Below are 17,143 nucleotides of genomic sequence, written 5' to 3'. Positions count from 1 at the left end.
AGTTTCTGTTTTAAAATCACCATTGATGCAACTACTGCCATAACTCCTGTGTCCTTTGAGTGATCAGTGTTCCTTAAGGATTTTTTTTTTAGCAGTGGGGGCAGGTCTGTCCGAACAACAACCAATTTTTTGAGGAACTAAAGGGCACTCAACCCTTGTGTTGTCTTCCCGTCCCCTAGGGCTGGGTACCGAACGTCGATACTTTTATGGCACAGAGAATACCAGAATTACCAGAATTTTTTAATTTTGACAACTGTTTTGATTCACAATTAAGGTGGAAAATAAAAGCTTTGTGTTTAATGTATTTTTGTTGATGTTGAAATGGATTTTAAAGCATATGGTATCGGAAAAAGTATTGTTAGGAACCGGCATCGAAACTGAGGTATCGAAATTGTCACCGGATCGAAAGATTTTGAACGATATCCAGCTCTACCGTCCACCGTGAACTTGTCCTTCCAGGTGAAAATTAAAAATGAACTTCTTTTGGTGCTTTTTTTTTTTTTTTTTTTTTTTTTTTTAAGCTTTTGAAATTTTTTAAAACATTTTGGTAAATTTTTTCCAATGCTTTTTAATTTTTTTATTTGTATTCATGGTTAATAAACCTAACCTATATGACATTATGCCTATTTTTGTTTTGTTAAAAAAGAAGCAGAAATTATTAATTATTTTGACTAATAGTCAAGATCAGCGGGTGTTGAGTGGATCACAGACTGGTGTATGTTAAAGTTTAGTCCGGAAACTGTTTTGAAACCATTTAAAATTTTTTTTTCAAATGCTATAAAATTGAATAAAACACCCCAAATTCAATGAAAGTAATCATTAATTTTACCTGCTAAGATATCCATGCATCCATGTTATTTTTAGGGCAATTTGGTTAAAAGAAACCCATATTTCTGATAGAAAAAATGGTCAAATTTGACAGGTCTACACTTAGAACGGACCCACCGCGGTGAGGTTTTTGGGGGAGCTGTTGGTTTAATAGTCGACTCGGAAGAAAGCGAACATTTTGACAATAAGCTACATCAACACAACAGTGTATGGAGTTAAACTGGACGGGCCCAATAACCTCTGAATAGTTCTACTGGTTGTTAAACTGGACGGGCCCAATAACCTCTGAATAGTTCTACTTGCTGTTAAACTGGACGGGTCCAATAACCTCTGAATAGTTCTACTAGTTGTTAAACTGGACGGGTCCAATAACCTCTGAATAGTTCTACTTGTTGTTAAACTGGACGGGTCCAATAACCTCTGAATAGTTCTACTTGTTGTTAAACTGGACGGGTCCAATAACCTCTGAATTGTTCTACTTGTTGTTAAACTGGACGGGTCCAATAACCTCTGAATAGTTCTACTTGTTGTTAAACTGGACGGGTCCAATAACCTCTGAATAGTTCTACTTGTTGTTAAACTGGACGGGTCCAATAACCTCTGAATAGTTCTACTAGTTGTTGTAAATTGCGACGTGAGCGGCAGCCAACATTGCATTATGTCGGCAGGATAATTTAAAAGGCAACCGTGACTAAATTTTTTGGACAGCCCTGTTTCTGATACTGTGGTGGCAGAAATTTTGCCATGGTGGGCCCCCACTACAAATTAAAACAGAGAGGAAACACTGGGTGGTACAACATAGAGAATGGTGGAAACAACTCTCACTGTGACCAAATTAATGCACCTGAGGAAGGCCGAAACATGTGCCTTATTTGCACTATTAAAGTATTTTTCTAGAGCATTAAGTTGTAGTGTGGACTTGTTTTTTGACCATATTAATACACCTAACGGGACAATCTGTGTTATGTCGTATACTGTAAAACACCTGGCTTGTGCGTGCATGCATGCTTGCGGCTCTAGTTGAAGCTGATGTTATGTCTGGGAGCTAAACGAGTCAATCAATCTAATCAGCTACCAGGAAAAACAAATCTAATTTAGAGGTGCTGTAGGTAGGATTGGGAAGATTTAGGACTTAACCAAACAATTTTGAAAATCAACAACTTCTCAGGAGTTGTGTATGAATGTGTAACTGTATGAATATGACAGGCCATTGCTGCAAATGAGAAATTGTTCTGAATTGACTTACCTTGATAAATAAAAGGTTAAAAAATTGTATTTACATAGACCTACTTGTTAAATTTGTTAATTACATATTTAGCTAAAGAAATAGATGGGAGTGGGGTTGATGATAAACTCTGAAAATATAAAAAATGTTCCAAAAATATAATGGTGAATATCAACCAATACCGTCTTTACAACAAACATACTGAACATAGCTTAAATCCCACAAAAAGGCTACAAAAACAAGTATTTTATAATATCCGATGCCAGTAGCCTAACATTTGTATTTGTTCATTGTATTTGTATGTATTAAAGGTGCTGTAGGTAGGATTGTGAAGATCCAGGAAATTTTAACATCAATAACTTCCCCCTTTCTGCTAAAGCCAAAAACGGTCTCCTAAGCCCCTCCCCCCCACAAGGGAGAATGAATGCGTTTGCATGAGCAGTGATTGACACGCAGTTAGACACGCCCCCTGGCCCTGATTGGTTCATCTGAACAGGGAGTTGTGGATTTTTCCAAATCACACTACAGGCTGTAAGATGCAGTAGGTAAGACTTATTAAACTAACTTTGTCATATTTGCTGAAACTAACCCTATGTTGTTTTTTTGGGGGCTTTTCCGCCTTTAATTGACAGGACAGCTAGGTGAGAAAGTGGGGAGATAGAAAGAGGGGGAAGACATGCAGGAAATGGTCACAGGTCGGACTCGAACCCTGGACTTCTGTGTCGAGGAATAAGCCTCTCAGTATATGTGCGCCTGCTCTACCCACTGAGTCAACCCGGCCACACAAGGAAAATCATTTCAAACCAAAGAAAACCTTCACAGATATTTAAAAGACCTTGAATAAACGTGTCACAAGACCTTTTTAAGAGCCTTTTTTCTTCTTCTTCTTCTTCTGTCGCCGTGGTTACTCCTTGTGTCTTCCCTCCTTGCTGTTTCCATGGTGACAAACTGTTTCTCCTCTCTTGCTATTTCAGTGTCATCCAGGCTCCGTTACCACTACCTGTAGACAAGGTAAGAACACCAATGGGTGTGTTGGCGTCCTGTCCCGTGTGCAAGCTGTTTGTCTGTGGCTCAGATTAGCTTGTGTGTGTGTGTGTGTGTGTGTGTGTGTGTGTGTGTGTGTGTGTGTGTGTGTGTATGGTAGTAGTCAGCTGATAGAGGAATGCAGGGATTGCTGCCACTTTGTGCTGCAGCACTACAGAAGTCTTTCATGTGGAACAAAGGGGAAAAGTGTTTCTTCCCACCGTTCACTTGAGTGCTTTTTGTCTTCAGGTGTCTTAAAGTTCAAGTGAAACCATTAGCAATTTATTTTTGTTGCTATGTTGCATTATACATATCTGCTCTGTAAGTTACATGCCCCATGTTCTCCTTTTGAGGGTAAAAATCTGAAACCTAAAGCGAGAAATGTATATTGTTATTTTTGGTTTCATGATGGCGCCCCTAGTTTTGCTAACCTGACTCCACCAGATGGATCGCTTCCCATTTGCTCGGCATATCCATCTGGGAACTTACCGTTGGAGAACTTTTGGGAAGGGGCGAAAATCCTGGCTAGCTGATTGGATAAACCATCTGTCTATCACCACCTATAGTTGGTGATAGACGGGCCAAATCAACCAATCAGATCAGTGAAGCGTATGAAAAAAACAACCACAAGCCAGGCTACCCCTGCTGCTGCTGCAGTCAAAGCATAGCTTGTTAGCTCAGCAAGCTAGCAACATGTCGGTAAAGGAGATTTACCGTTTGTGTAACGAGAATTTAGGAATAAAAGAATAAAAGGCCCCATTTCAGGTTCCTGGTCCATATTCCAAATGAAGGATTCAAGAGGAAAAAGCATTAGCGAGCGGCAAACAGAATTAGGGCTACCGCTGTCTGAAAATCCTGGTTAGCTGATTGGATAAACCATCTGTCCTTCTCATTGCGTCACTCCTACACCCGCCTCAAAACCAACGCTGATTGGTCGGTCGTTTGGCAAACGGCTCCAAATTTTCTCTACCTCAAGATGCCAGACTGATCTGAGAGGAGAACTGGAGCTCAGCCAGATCAGGAAGGTCTCACCAGGCTATAGTTTTGCAATCATTTGATGGAGTAATGCTCCGGTATCCGTCTACGTGGATGGATACCTTATTTCTATACAGCCAATCAAATCTAGCATAAAGCAGTATGTTATTGTTCTATCATAGGCACGACAGACAGCCACACAGAGTCGGGCATCTGCTTGCTACGCAACACAAGAGCCACAGACTCTGAACATCCATCCATCCATTTACCAAAATGAACACATGTTTAGTGACCAAACTAACATTCACCGGGATAAAGTGCACTGTGCTAATGTCAGTTTTCAGGCTGGATAACCAATCAGCTGCTCAGCTGCTGCACATATAAGATGTAAGAACAGTCCATTTACATTAAACAGCATGTAAACATACCTGTACAATTTTGTAAGAATCGGATATAAGATTGTTAATGTTATCAATCAGTCCAATCAACATTTATTTATATCGAGGTTAGATTTTAAAAGAGCTACATCTGTAACATTTAAATACTGTTAATGGATAAATTGTTTAGATTCTTTAAACTCCCAAATATTGACACTGGTATGACTGGTGCTACTTTATAGAGAGTTGAGCCAATCAGCATGCAGCTTTCAGTGTATGAAGGTTGTGACACACCAACTAGAGATGGCCCGATACCACTTTTTTGCTTCCCGATACCGACTCCCAGTGTGTCATATATTTCATTATGTTTTAACAGCTGTATACTACTATCCCTGTATGGATGTGATATGATTTCTAAGTCTTTGTGAAACATGAACAAACACAAACAATGAATGCTGTAGAACTTTCTTTTATTCTCCAGTTTGTCAGTTATAACGGAAAAAGAACATAAATAAACTACTTTAATGTAGATTTTCTTTAGGGCTTGATTACTTATTAGGGATCGATGCATAAACTCCAGTACTTCCCGATACCGATACCAGCGTTTTAGGCAGAATCGGAGCCGATACCGATACTGGTATCGGTATCGGACAATCTCTAACACCAACCAGACGGCCGACCATCGGCAGTAAAGCCAGTGTGACTGATCAGTCTCCCCGAGTTGGTCCAAAAAGTTCCTCAGAACTCACCGAAGAGACGAGACCTAATACGTCTCCATAGCAGCGGGCGGCGCTACTCTGTGTTGTCGCCCAAAAATGAAAACCGGCAGCTGATTGGACGAACGCGTCACATGGGTCTGGTTTCTCTGGAAATTCAAAGCCAGAATGTCATGGTGTCTCGTTCAGAATCTGATCTCATATTGGACTAAAATAGTTCACAGAGACATGTTTCGGAAAACATTTAAAGAGAGAGAAACAGGCTGTGTGTGTGTGTGTGTGTGTGTGTGTGTGTGTGTGTGTGTGTGTGTGTGTGTGTGTGTGTGTGTGTGTGTGTGTGTGTGTGTGTGTGTGTGTGTGTGTGTGTTTGTGTGTACAGTGTCTGAATCTGTCATCTCAGATCAACACAGGTCAGTTTAAAAGATTTTCATCAGATTTTAAGAGACTCTAGTCACGCTCATTCCGCTCCCCTTTTCCGGGTTAGCTCTCCACCAATCAGATTGGTTATTTGAGTCCGACTATAGGCAGTGCCCGCCTTCCAATTCAACAAGTCATCGGCCAAAATGAACGCCGATGGCTCCTCGGACGGACGAAGGCACGTAACACACCGAACAGACTCAAGTCACTGACCTCGCCAGACTGTCCAACGGCCGATTATCGGCTTAGTGTGTCTCGAGCTTTAGAAAGATTCTGCTCGATTATGGAAAAAAAAAAAAAAAATTATTATTATTTTGGTCAATATTGAAATTGCGATAATTCAACACGATTACTCGTTGACTTCTGCAAAGATGTTGCAATTATTGAACTTAAAAAAAGTTCAATAAATCGATAGTAAAAAGTACTTTTCCTATTTAAACTTCATTTTTTCATTCAGAACACGAGAAAATAGGAGTTTACTTGCAAAACGTAATGAGCTAAATAATTGTTTTTCTCGATACATGGCACTTAGTGCCATCCTATCATTTGGTATTTCAACTGACTCGTGCAATGTAAAACCCAATCATGCCAGAACACATGAATGTTGTATTGTACTGTATTATTTGATATTGTACGATACAGTGCCATGCTTATTGTTAAAGTCCATACTCCATTACCATACCATGTTAGCTTTCCTTGCTGCCCTGGCCTATTCTCTGTTCCCTTGAAACAGTGAGAACAACAAGGCCTCAGTGTAACCTGTCTGAGGAATTTAGGCTGGAGCTGATAGCGGGTGTGTGTGCATGTGTCTGTGTGTGTCAGGGAGGAACTGTGATTAGATTTGAACAACTTCTCTAACATAATTGTCTTACAGCAAGATCCTTGCATCTCCTGGGTCTCAAAAGACACAGACACATACTTAAGGTGGAAATTTACTAAATGTAGAAGGACAGAATGTACATGTACATATACTCTGCAGCATTGGCTTCATCCCAAATGGGTCATGATGCACCTGTCTTCACTGCAATCAGACTTTTTTAACATTTAAATTAGGTGAAGAATAGTTCAACATTTTTGGAAATACAGTTAGATGTTCAGATCTCATGTCTGCGTGTTAAATACAGGACTTGGTTAGCTTAGCATTAAGACTGGAAAGAGGGGGAACTGTAAGCCTGGCTCTGTCACAAGTTGAAATAAAACAAAATAAAAAGTCCAGCACAATGCCTGTTACAGACATCAACTAGCCACAAACAGTTGCCTCGTACATGGGGATATTTGCCTTTTATTTTTGGCATTAAAGAAAATGATTTTTCTGGCCACGCGGGGGTTATAGAGGAAACACTGCATCTAAATATAAAAAACACAGTTTGTTCTGAAGATATATTTAGGGTGAGTTGTGTGCTGAAACTCCTGTTGAGTTATGATCAGAATATTTAATGTGTCTGTGTCTGTCTGTCGGTCTGTTTGTCTGTGTGTGTGTGTGTGTGTGTGTGTGTGTGTTGTGTTGTTTTGTGTGTACAGCATATGCTTTTGATGTCTGAATTAACTCGAGACATTATTATGTTGCCATGACGTATGCATGTGTGTGTGTTTTCTAGGTTGCAGCCAACACTCCCAGTATGTATTCTCAGGAACTGTTCCAGCTCTCCCAATATCTACAGGTAACACACTGACACCTACTGGGCATCCTGTGGATCTACTCTAAAGCTCTATAAGGCAGTAAATCTGAGGACTAACGCATAAAAGTTGGCTCATGTTATGTAACACGTCTTTAATGTCAGATACCATGCAACCTTGCCTTCTGTGAACATTTTCAGTGTGGACAGAAAAAAAAGAGGACAGAAACTCTGCAGCCTTTCATTGAACTGATGTAATTTTATAGTCATCCATCCAAACTTATACCAGTAAAAATATAAGAACCATTAACATGTCAGGTACATAGGAGAGGAGATCACTAGGGGTGCAAGATATATATCGACTCAATATCGTTATTTAGTTTATTTTGTGGAGCGCTGTGTCTCGTCCGTTGGCTGTGTGGCTTAGTTGTGTTTGATTTAGAGCTTGAAACGCTGTAATGGTCATGTTTCATTGGCCAGTTACCGTGCCACGTGCACATGTTGGTGCACGTCAGCGCACGTGGCCACTACATGACAAACCCTATGGAGCGTACCACGTGTGTGCATATTTCAACAGAGTGACGGTGGAAGTGAAGAAATGGATAGAGATAACAAAATGAAACGAATCAGAGAAGAGAAAGAAAAGTTGTGTCCTTTTCTCTTTATATATTTATTTGATACTGTCCAACCAGTAGGACATGTCCTGTCCTGTAGACATGGTCCTTATTTATATATTTTATACTGTCCAACCAGTAGAACATGTCCTGTCCTGTAGACATGGTCCTTATTTATATATTCTCTACTGTCCAACCAGTAGAACATGTCCTGTCCTGTAGACATGGTCCTTATTTATATATTTTATACTGTCCAACCAGTAGGACATGTCCTGTCCTGCAGACATGGTCCTTATTTATATATTTTATACTGTCCAACCAGTAGAACATGTCCTGTCCTGTAGACATGGTCCTTATTTATATATTTTATACTGTCCAACCAGTAGAACATGTCCTGTCCTGTAGACATGGTCCTTATTTATATATTCTCTACTGTCCAACCAGTAGAACATGTCCTGTCCTGTAGACATGGTCCTTATTTATATATTCTCTACTGTCCAACCAGTAGAACATGTCCTGTCCTGCAGACATGGTCCTTATTTATATATTTTATACTGTCCAACCAGTAGAACATGTCCTGTTCTGTAGACATGGTCCTTATTTATATATTCTATACTGTCCAACCAGTAGAACATGTCTTGTTCTGTAGACATGGTCCTTATTTATATATTTTATACTGTCCAACCAGTAGAACATGTCCTGTTCTGTAGACATGGTCCTTATTTATATATTTTATACTGTCCAACCAGTAGAACATGTCCTGTTCTGTAGACATGGTCTTTATTTATATATTTTATACTGTCCAACCAGTAGAACATGTCCTGTTCTGTAGACATGACAAGAGGTCATTATCTTCACTTGATTTTCTGCGTGCGAAAGTCGCCGGACGACACAGTTTTCACAACCTAGCCATGCTGAGAATAGGTCTGCCACCTCTTAGTCGATTAGTCGACTAATCGGTCGTTTTGGTCTTAGTCGACTAAGATTTCTTTAGTCCATTAGTCATTTTTTATGCTTATTCATGCTTAATTAGTCATTTCCAAGAAACTTAGGAGCACATATATGGTAAACACAAGATTTAAAGTGGTGCTTTTGCAGGATTAATTGTGGAGAAACTCAGTTTTACAGATGGTTAATTAACTACATTTATATTGTGCTTTTCTAGTCTTAACCACCTCTCAAAGAGCACAGCTCTGTCAATTAAATCAACTAATCGATTAGTCGACAAAATCCTATAAATGTTAGTGGACTAAGGAGTTCTTTAGTCGAGGACAGCCCTAGCTGAGAAATCCAGAGAGAGTTGTGTGGAGCTGATAGTCTTTATTAGGTTTGTAGCAACTCATCAGGCAAGGGCTTGAATGTAACTGACGTTCATTAAAATAAAAAAAATTACGCGCTATAGCTTTAAGAAGAATTTAAACATAAAAATTACAACTACTTGTCCTTCCCACTTTAAATGTAAGTTTATTTGATTAGGACAATGCATATTAATCAACATTTCCCTGTTGCTTTTGTTCCTCCTGATATCTTCTATCTAATTATTGATTTTTGTTATTGGAGTCATTGATTATCTTTCTGTCTCTCTCTGCCAGGAGGCCTTACACAGAGAGCAGATGTTGGAGCAGAAGCTAGCCACTCTGCAGCGACTGTTAGCCAACACTCAGGAGGCCTCAGAGAGCAGCTGGCAGGTAGGACAGACCATTAGCATGCTTTTATCCCAGATGTCATGATACATCCTCAGAGTTGTAACTCCAGCTGTTTTCACTCTTTCTGGCAGTTTAGCCTTTGGTCAGTTTATCTGTTTGGTAACGTAGTGGCCGTAACGACAGCTGTGTACATGTACAGCAGGGATGTCAAACTCAACTCCGCTAAGGGCCACACTAGAAAACGGGCCAGGCATATAGCTTATTACTTTTATGTCCTGGGAAAAGTCGAATATTTTTATACTTTTTTACTGTGTTATTGCATGTTTCATATAGTCTTCTCACTTACAGTTTGGTCAACACAAATGACAAAGAAAATGCCAAAAACATTTGGAAAAATTGCAGAAATATCGAAAAGAAAAACATTGTGAAAAGTGACTTAAAGTATTTGGGCCAAAATGTATTTTGAACCTAAATGTATATAGGGGCCAGATCAAAATTAGTTTGAGTTTGACACGTGTGATGTACAGGCTCAGACACTCTCTGTATTAAACACTGAATGAAAACAGTATATGACGGATTTCCAGCTCTCTGTTAACTTATTATTATTATTTCCTGTATTCACACATACAGTAAAACAGGATAGATCTTAGATCTATTGTATTGCATATCACAGAACTGCCTGTATATTGACACCATTGTCTACATTTACAGCCTGTTGTGATAGTATACTGTCACGGCATAACCACACTCTGGGAAATCGGGATATTATCGTTGCGTGTCTAGGGCTTCCAGAGTTTTGTTTACTTGTGCATATGAAACTCCAGAAACTAAACACTATCGCTGCAGGCTGAAAGTAAGGATGAAAGGGCAACCTTAGTCCTCCTCAGTCCACGGTGCAGCGTCACCAAGGACACTGTTCATAGTTCATTTGTAGACATTTAAGAGGCAGACATTAACACAACTTAATAGGACAAAAGAGGGCATTCTGAAAACACATGACTTTCTTCCCGACAGTCCCTCAATCTGTCCTTAACTTCACCGTTTGTAATCTCTGACGCAGGTAAGCCACACCTACCTCAGCCTGGCAGTAGGCCAAAACAGCCAATAGGACAATGACTGTGCCGTGACAGTACTCTGTAGGGCTGCAACTAACGATTATTTTCATTGTCGATTATTTTCTAGATAAATCGATTAGTTGTTTGGTCTATTAAGTGTCAGAAAATGTTGAAAAATGTAAATCAATGTTTCTTAAAACCCAAGACGTCTGTCTGTTTTGTCCACAACTCAAAGATATGTAGTTCACCGTCATAAAGGAGTAAAGACAGCAGAAAATATTCACATTTTAAGAAGCTGGAATGTTTTCATAAACAATAACTCAAACTGATTAATCGATTATCAAAATAGTTGCTGATTAATTAAATAGTTGACAACCAATCGATTGAATTGATTAATCGTCGCAGCTCTAGTACTCTGATTTCACACTTATGATTGAACCTGAAATATGTTCATCACACTGTAATTTACAAGAATTTACTGTTTTGCTGTAAATGCGTAATATGGAAGTGACATGTTCTGACTTGTAAATCAAAGTGGTTTGACGACTGGGAATGCATTCTGTAATTTGCTTCTGCATGAAAGGTTTACCCAGCATCCCCTTCTATCTCGTATGATATAAACAAACATGTCCAACACTTAGAGGTGAGAATCTTCACTGATCTCCCGATTTGATTAGCATGTCTTCGATTCGATATCTCGATGCGTCAAATAGCCATGTAGGATATTTAATTCATAGCTTTTCAAGCTTCAAAAACCAAACATTCTGCAGTGCTCTAATACTAAATAACTTGGATACATAAAACTATACAGCACTGAGCACATGGCACTTCCTGAATGTGCAAAATATATACCAGAATATGTCAACAGAAATGTTGTTAGGGCTAGAAACAGAAATAATCGATTATGAGCCGGTCGATTATCTTCTGCAGCATTGTCCATGTCCACGATTCGATGCATCGATGATTTGATTAATTTCTCTACCAACTAGGGGTGTCCCCGACTAAGGATTTACACATTCGAATCAGAATTGTTGAATCTTTCTATAGTCGACTGATAGTCGAATCATCTATGTGTGTGTGTGCATTAATTCTTAAAAACCTTCCGTCCACCGTCCACAACATTCACTGGCCTCATGTCGAGCGCAATAAACTCTGCACTTTTGTCCGTGATTTCTCTTTTCCTTTTCTCGGACAATGGCAAACTCAAATCTAGCTTTCTTTGAGTTAGTTTTGGCGCAACTCTGATAGCCTACTACTACTACTACTACTACTACTACTACTACTAGATGAACTGCCGTCGTCAGTCTGATATTGTGGGTGGATCTAGAAAAAAATATCTATTTTAAGTCCCAACATATGATATTGCTATTCGTAAATTAAAAGTGCCATTATATATGAAAGTAATAAACTTACCCGTTTTAAGTGGAAAGCCATGTTTGTTGTTGACGAGTGGTAGGACATGAGCTGTTGCCACAACTTGCCTTTTACTTTTTTTTGGATCATCTTTTACCATTTCAAAGTGCATTCACACTTTAGATTTTATTTTTCCAGTCATCGTTAAGTAACGTTAATCTCTGCCGCCGAGATGCTCCTCGTCTGTCACGGATCAGGGAAATGAAACTTAAATCTGTCACAGGGGTGGTTGGATTTACACACACACACACACACACACACACACACACACACACACACACACACACACACACACACACACGTAAAAAATATTTATTGAACGCTTCTTTCTTTTCACGTTTTTTTTTACAGCATTATCATAATTAAAGGCTGTATACAAGTTAATATAACCGTACAAAAAAACAGTAGTTCTGTGTGAAATTAAATTGGACAATGAGCACCCCCATATTGGCAAAATGGTATGATCCTCGTTTGATAATAACACCCGCGAAGATTCGACAGTGAGATTGGTGGTCAAATCAGCCTACGCATATCGATGCATCGAATCTTCGACTATTCGGGGTCACTCCTACTACCAACACTGCTGTAAACGGAGTGTGTCCTCGCCAGGCTCTGCGTGAAAGGATTACCCAGCATCCCCTTTTATCTATTTATCTATATATCTATATATGATATGAACAAACATGTCCAACACTGCTGTAAACTGAGTGTGTCCTCGCCAGGCTCTGATCGATGAAGATCGTCTGCTCTCCAGACTGGAGGTGATGGGCAGTCAGCTACAGGCTTACTCCAAGGTAATAATGCGCTTCTATTACAGTATCTCATGAGAGAAATAACAAATTCTCTTGCAATAAATGGGTCAAAATTAAATCAAAATGAACATCCACTTTAAAAATAAATGATAATAATCTTCTCGGACAGTCCCAGACGGAGGAAGGGATCCGTAAGGAGCTTTTGGCTCTTCAGGAGGACAAACACAACTACGAGACGACAGCGAAGGAGTCTCTGAGGAGAGTCCTGCAGGAGAAGATCGAAGTGGTCCGAAAGCTGTCAGAGGTGGAGGTAGGATGCACGCACGCGCGCGCACACACACACGCACACACACACACACACACACACACACACACACACACACACACACACACACACACACACACACACACACACACAATCAAGTTAGTCTGCATCATCATGGCCAAACTTTCTGACACAAACTGGATTAAAGACTGAAAGCAGGAAAGGGAGAAGAGAGTACACACACATATACACACGCACACATGCACGCAAACGCACATACACACACACATGCACGTACACACACGCATGCACACATGCACGCAAACGCACATACACACAGACATGCACGTACACACACGCATGCACACATGCACGCAAACGCACATACACACACACATGCACGTACACATACGCACGCACACACGCGGGCAAACGCATGTACACAAACACACACGTACACATACACATGCATGAACACACACACGCATACACATACACAAATGCACGTACGCACACGTACACACAAATACACACACTCACACATGCACACCCACACACAGAAACACACGTACACACACATGGACGCACACACACACACACACACACACACACACACACACACACACACACACACGTGCTCACCCACACACAAACGTACGTACACACATACACGTGCACACCCACACACACAAAAGCACGTAGACACACACACATGAACACACACAAATGCACGTATGTACACACACACACATGCACGCATACACACACATGCACGAACAGACACACACATGCATACACACACAAATGCACGTACGCACACGTACACACAAATGTGCACACCCACACACACAAACGCACGTACGTACACACACACACGCACTCACACACACATGCACACGTGCACACACACAAACGCACGTATACACACACACACACATGCACGCACACATGCACGCACGCACACATGCACACACACACACACACACAAACGCACATACACACACACATGCACACGTGCACACACACAAACGCACGTACACACATGCACGCACACACACACACACACACACAAAATGCACGTACACACACATGCACACACACACACACACACACACACGCGCACACACACACGCACACCCACACAAATGCACGTATGTACACACACACGTACACAGTATGCACTCTCTGTCATGATAATTTGTCATTTAGAGGAATGCCAGAGCCTGATTAGTTGTGTGCTGTCGTGCAGCGCTCCCTCAGTAACACGGAGGACGAGTGCACCCACCTGAAGGAGATGTCTGAGCGGGGCCAGGAGGAGCTGAGGGAGCTCGCCAACAAGTACAACGCTGCCGTCAACGAGATCAAAGAGCTCACTGATAAAATTAAGGTACCTGCACTAGGGCTGCCACCTCTTAGTCGTTTTGGTCTTAGTCGACTAAGATTTCTTTAGTCCATTAGTCATTTTTTATGCTTATTCATGCTTAATTACTCATTTCCAAGAAACTTCTGAGCACATTTATGGTAAACACAAGATTTAAAGTGGTGCTTTTGCAGGATTAATTGTGGAGAAACTCAGTTTTACAGATGGTTAATTAACTACATTTATATTTTGCTTTTCTAGTCTTAACCACCTCTCAAAGCTCACAGCTCTGTCGATTAAATCAACTAATCGATTAGTCGACAAAATCCTATAAGTGTTAGTCGACTAAGAATTTCTTTAGTTGAGGACAGCCCTAACCTGCACAGTAGGGCTGCTCCCTCTTGGTCAATTAGTCGACTAATCGGTTATTTTGGTCTTAGTCAACTCAGATCTCTTTAGTCCATTAGTCATGTTTGATGCTTTTTTCATGCTGAATGACTTATTTCCAAGAAACGTACGAGCACATCTCTGGTAAACACAAGAATTAAGGGTTGACATTTTACCTAACAGATATCCCCGGGAAACCTACTTTGATTACTTTCATTAAGGCAGTTATTTGTTGTATAACAAGTTTTCTGAAAAGGTGTATTTAAATATGCAAAGGAGGCTATTATCTTATTCAATATATGCATCCTTTCAACATGACTCTTTGCGGAGAAACTCAGATTTACAGATCGGTCGATTACATCAACTAATCGATTAGTCGATACGATTTGAATTGGCGTTAGTCTACTATGAATTTCTTCAATCGAACACAGCTCTACTGCACAGACACTGGAATATAAGTGTGGGATGGATGTTACTCTATATTACGAGACAGGATTTAATATCCCTGCAATATTTAATTTTGCACATTGTTTCGGGGCCAAATATGTTTTATAAATTATGGTGTAGGGCTGTGCAATTAATCGAAATTTAATCGCGATTATGATTTCAGCTCCCAACGATCACAAAAACAGAAAAATCGAGAAAAACTATTATTTAGCTCATTAAGATTTGTAAGACTAAACTCTTATTTTCTCGTGTTCTGAATGAAAAAAATACTTTTCTCTCTCCGTCTCTGTTTACTCTTTCTCGTATGTTTGTCCTTTCCCTTCCTCCTGACTTTGAATTCTGTCCTCTTTTCTCCCCTCATGTAATCCTCCCCCTTCTCTACCACTCACCTTCCTTGCTCTACACTTTCTCCCCTTTCTCCTCCCTTATTCCCTTATTCTTTCCTGGTTTGTCGGTTTCCCTATTACTTCTCCATCCCCTCCCTCTCTCTCTCTCTGTGTCTCGGTCTCTCTCCCTCCCTCTCCTTCTTTCCCCCTCTCTCCCCTCTCTCTCCCTCTCTCTCTCCCTCTCCCTCCCTCTCTCCCTCCCTCTCCTTCTTTCCCCCTCTCTCCCCTCTCCCTCTCTCTCTCTTTCTCTCTCCCTCTCCCTCCCTCTCTCTCTCCCTCTCTCTCTATCTCCCTCTCCCTCTCCCCCTCCTTCTTTCCCCCTCTCTCTTTGTCTCTCTCTCTCTCCTTCTCCTTTCCCCCTCTCTCTTTGTCTCTTTCTCTCCCTCTCCCTCGCCCTCTCTCTCCCTCCTCTCTCTCTCCCTCTCTGTCTCTCCCTTTCCCTCTTTCTCTCTATCTCCCTCTCTCTCCCTCTGTCTCTCTCTCTCCCTCTCTCTCTCTCTCTCTCTCCCTTTCTCTCTCTCCCTCTTTCTCCCTCTCTCCCTTTCCCTCTCTCTCTCTCTCCTCCCCCTCTCCTCTCCCAGGCGGCTGAGGGCCGGCAGGAGGAGTTGACCCAGCGCGGAGCGACAGAGAAGAGAGAGTTGGAGCTGAGGATCGAGGAGATGGAGGAGAAGGAGCAGGTTCTCCAGGCTCGCATCGAAGCTCTGCAGGCAGACAACGACTTCACTAACGAGAGGCTCGCTGCTCTGCAGGGTACACACACACACACACACACACACACACACACACACACACACACACACAGACACAAACACACACACACAGAGACACACACACACACACACACACACACACACACACATACAGACACACACAGAGACACACATACATACAGACAGACACCCTCGCTGTTCTAGTACTGGAAATGTTTTTGGACGTATTATACTTTCATTCTTGTGGAATTGTTGGTATTATGATGGTGATTGTGAAATTGGCTTTTTATGAATTGTATTGTATTGTCTATACACACACACACACACACACACACACACACACACACACACACTTATTCGCACCAACACACTCACACACACAAACACCATCCTGTCGTAACTTTTAACAAGCTGACATACTGCAGCCTGCAGGCCAATCACTTTTGACACAAGAGTTACCACAGCAACCAGTGTCTGGGTCAGAGCAGCGTTTGTCCAATCATGGGGGCTCAGCCGGGGCTTCCTGTGAGTCAACTTGTCTCTGCTATTGTTGTTGTTGTTGTTGTTTACAGTTCGGTTAGAACAGCTCCAAGAGAAAAGCATTAAAGAAAACAACAGCCTGGGTGAGTGCACATGTCTCTGCTCCGCTCTCCGCCGCCGTTTGTCTCTCTGGCCGCTGACTTCACTTCCCTTTTCCTGCTCTAATGATGCATGACAACTTCCTGCATGGTGTCCACATAACAACATCCTGTTGCTCGCTGCTCTCCTTGTTCTCATCTGTCTCTCTGTCTGTCAAAGTGGAAGTCTGGCTCTTCTTATTCTTCTACTCACTTTTCAATTAGAATTACAAGCTTTAGGCCCCGTTTACACATACAGTACAGGCCAAAGGTTTGGACACACCTTCTCATTCAATGTGTTTCCTTTTTATTTT

The 17,143-nt window shown here is 41.2% G+C and overlaps 1 protein-coding gene across 8 annotated transcripts in view; it reads left to right on the top strand.

Annotated features, from left to right (window-relative positions):
- The window catches only part of slmapa (sarcolemma associated protein a), a 111,725-nt gene that overhangs the window by 45,864 nt on the left and 48,718 nt on the right, over positions 1-17,143 (top strand). For 7 of the 8 annotated variants that reach the window (XM_028576476.1, XM_028576481.1, XM_028576479.1 and 4 more), the window contains 8 exons: positions 3,028-3,064; positions 7,160-7,222; positions 9,384-9,479; positions 12,628-12,699; positions 12,827-12,967; positions 14,172-14,309; positions 16,084-16,252; positions 16,785-16,835. In XM_028576476.1, the coding sequence (XP_028432277.1) occupies positions 3,028-3,064; positions 7,160-7,222; positions 9,384-9,479; positions 12,628-12,699; positions 12,827-12,967; positions 14,172-14,309; positions 16,084-16,252; positions 16,785-16,835 (767 nt within the window). The remainder of the gene's footprint in view (positions 1-3,027; positions 3,065-7,159; positions 7,223-9,383; positions 9,480-12,627; positions 12,700-12,826; positions 12,968-14,171; positions 14,310-16,083; positions 16,253-16,784; positions 16,836-17,143) is intronic. The other variant, XM_028576482.1, reaches the window with a different exon arrangement.

This window comes from Perca flavescens, chromosome 4 (assembly GCF_004354835.1).
Source record: "Perca flavescens isolate YP-PL-M2 chromosome 4, PFLA_1.0, whole genome shotgun sequence".
NCBI classification, from domain to species: Eukaryota; Metazoa; Chordata; class Actinopteri; order Perciformes; family Percidae; genus Perca; species Perca flavescens.
Note: the sequence above shows the minus strand (reverse complement) of the source record. Positions and strands in the feature narration are given on the sequence as shown.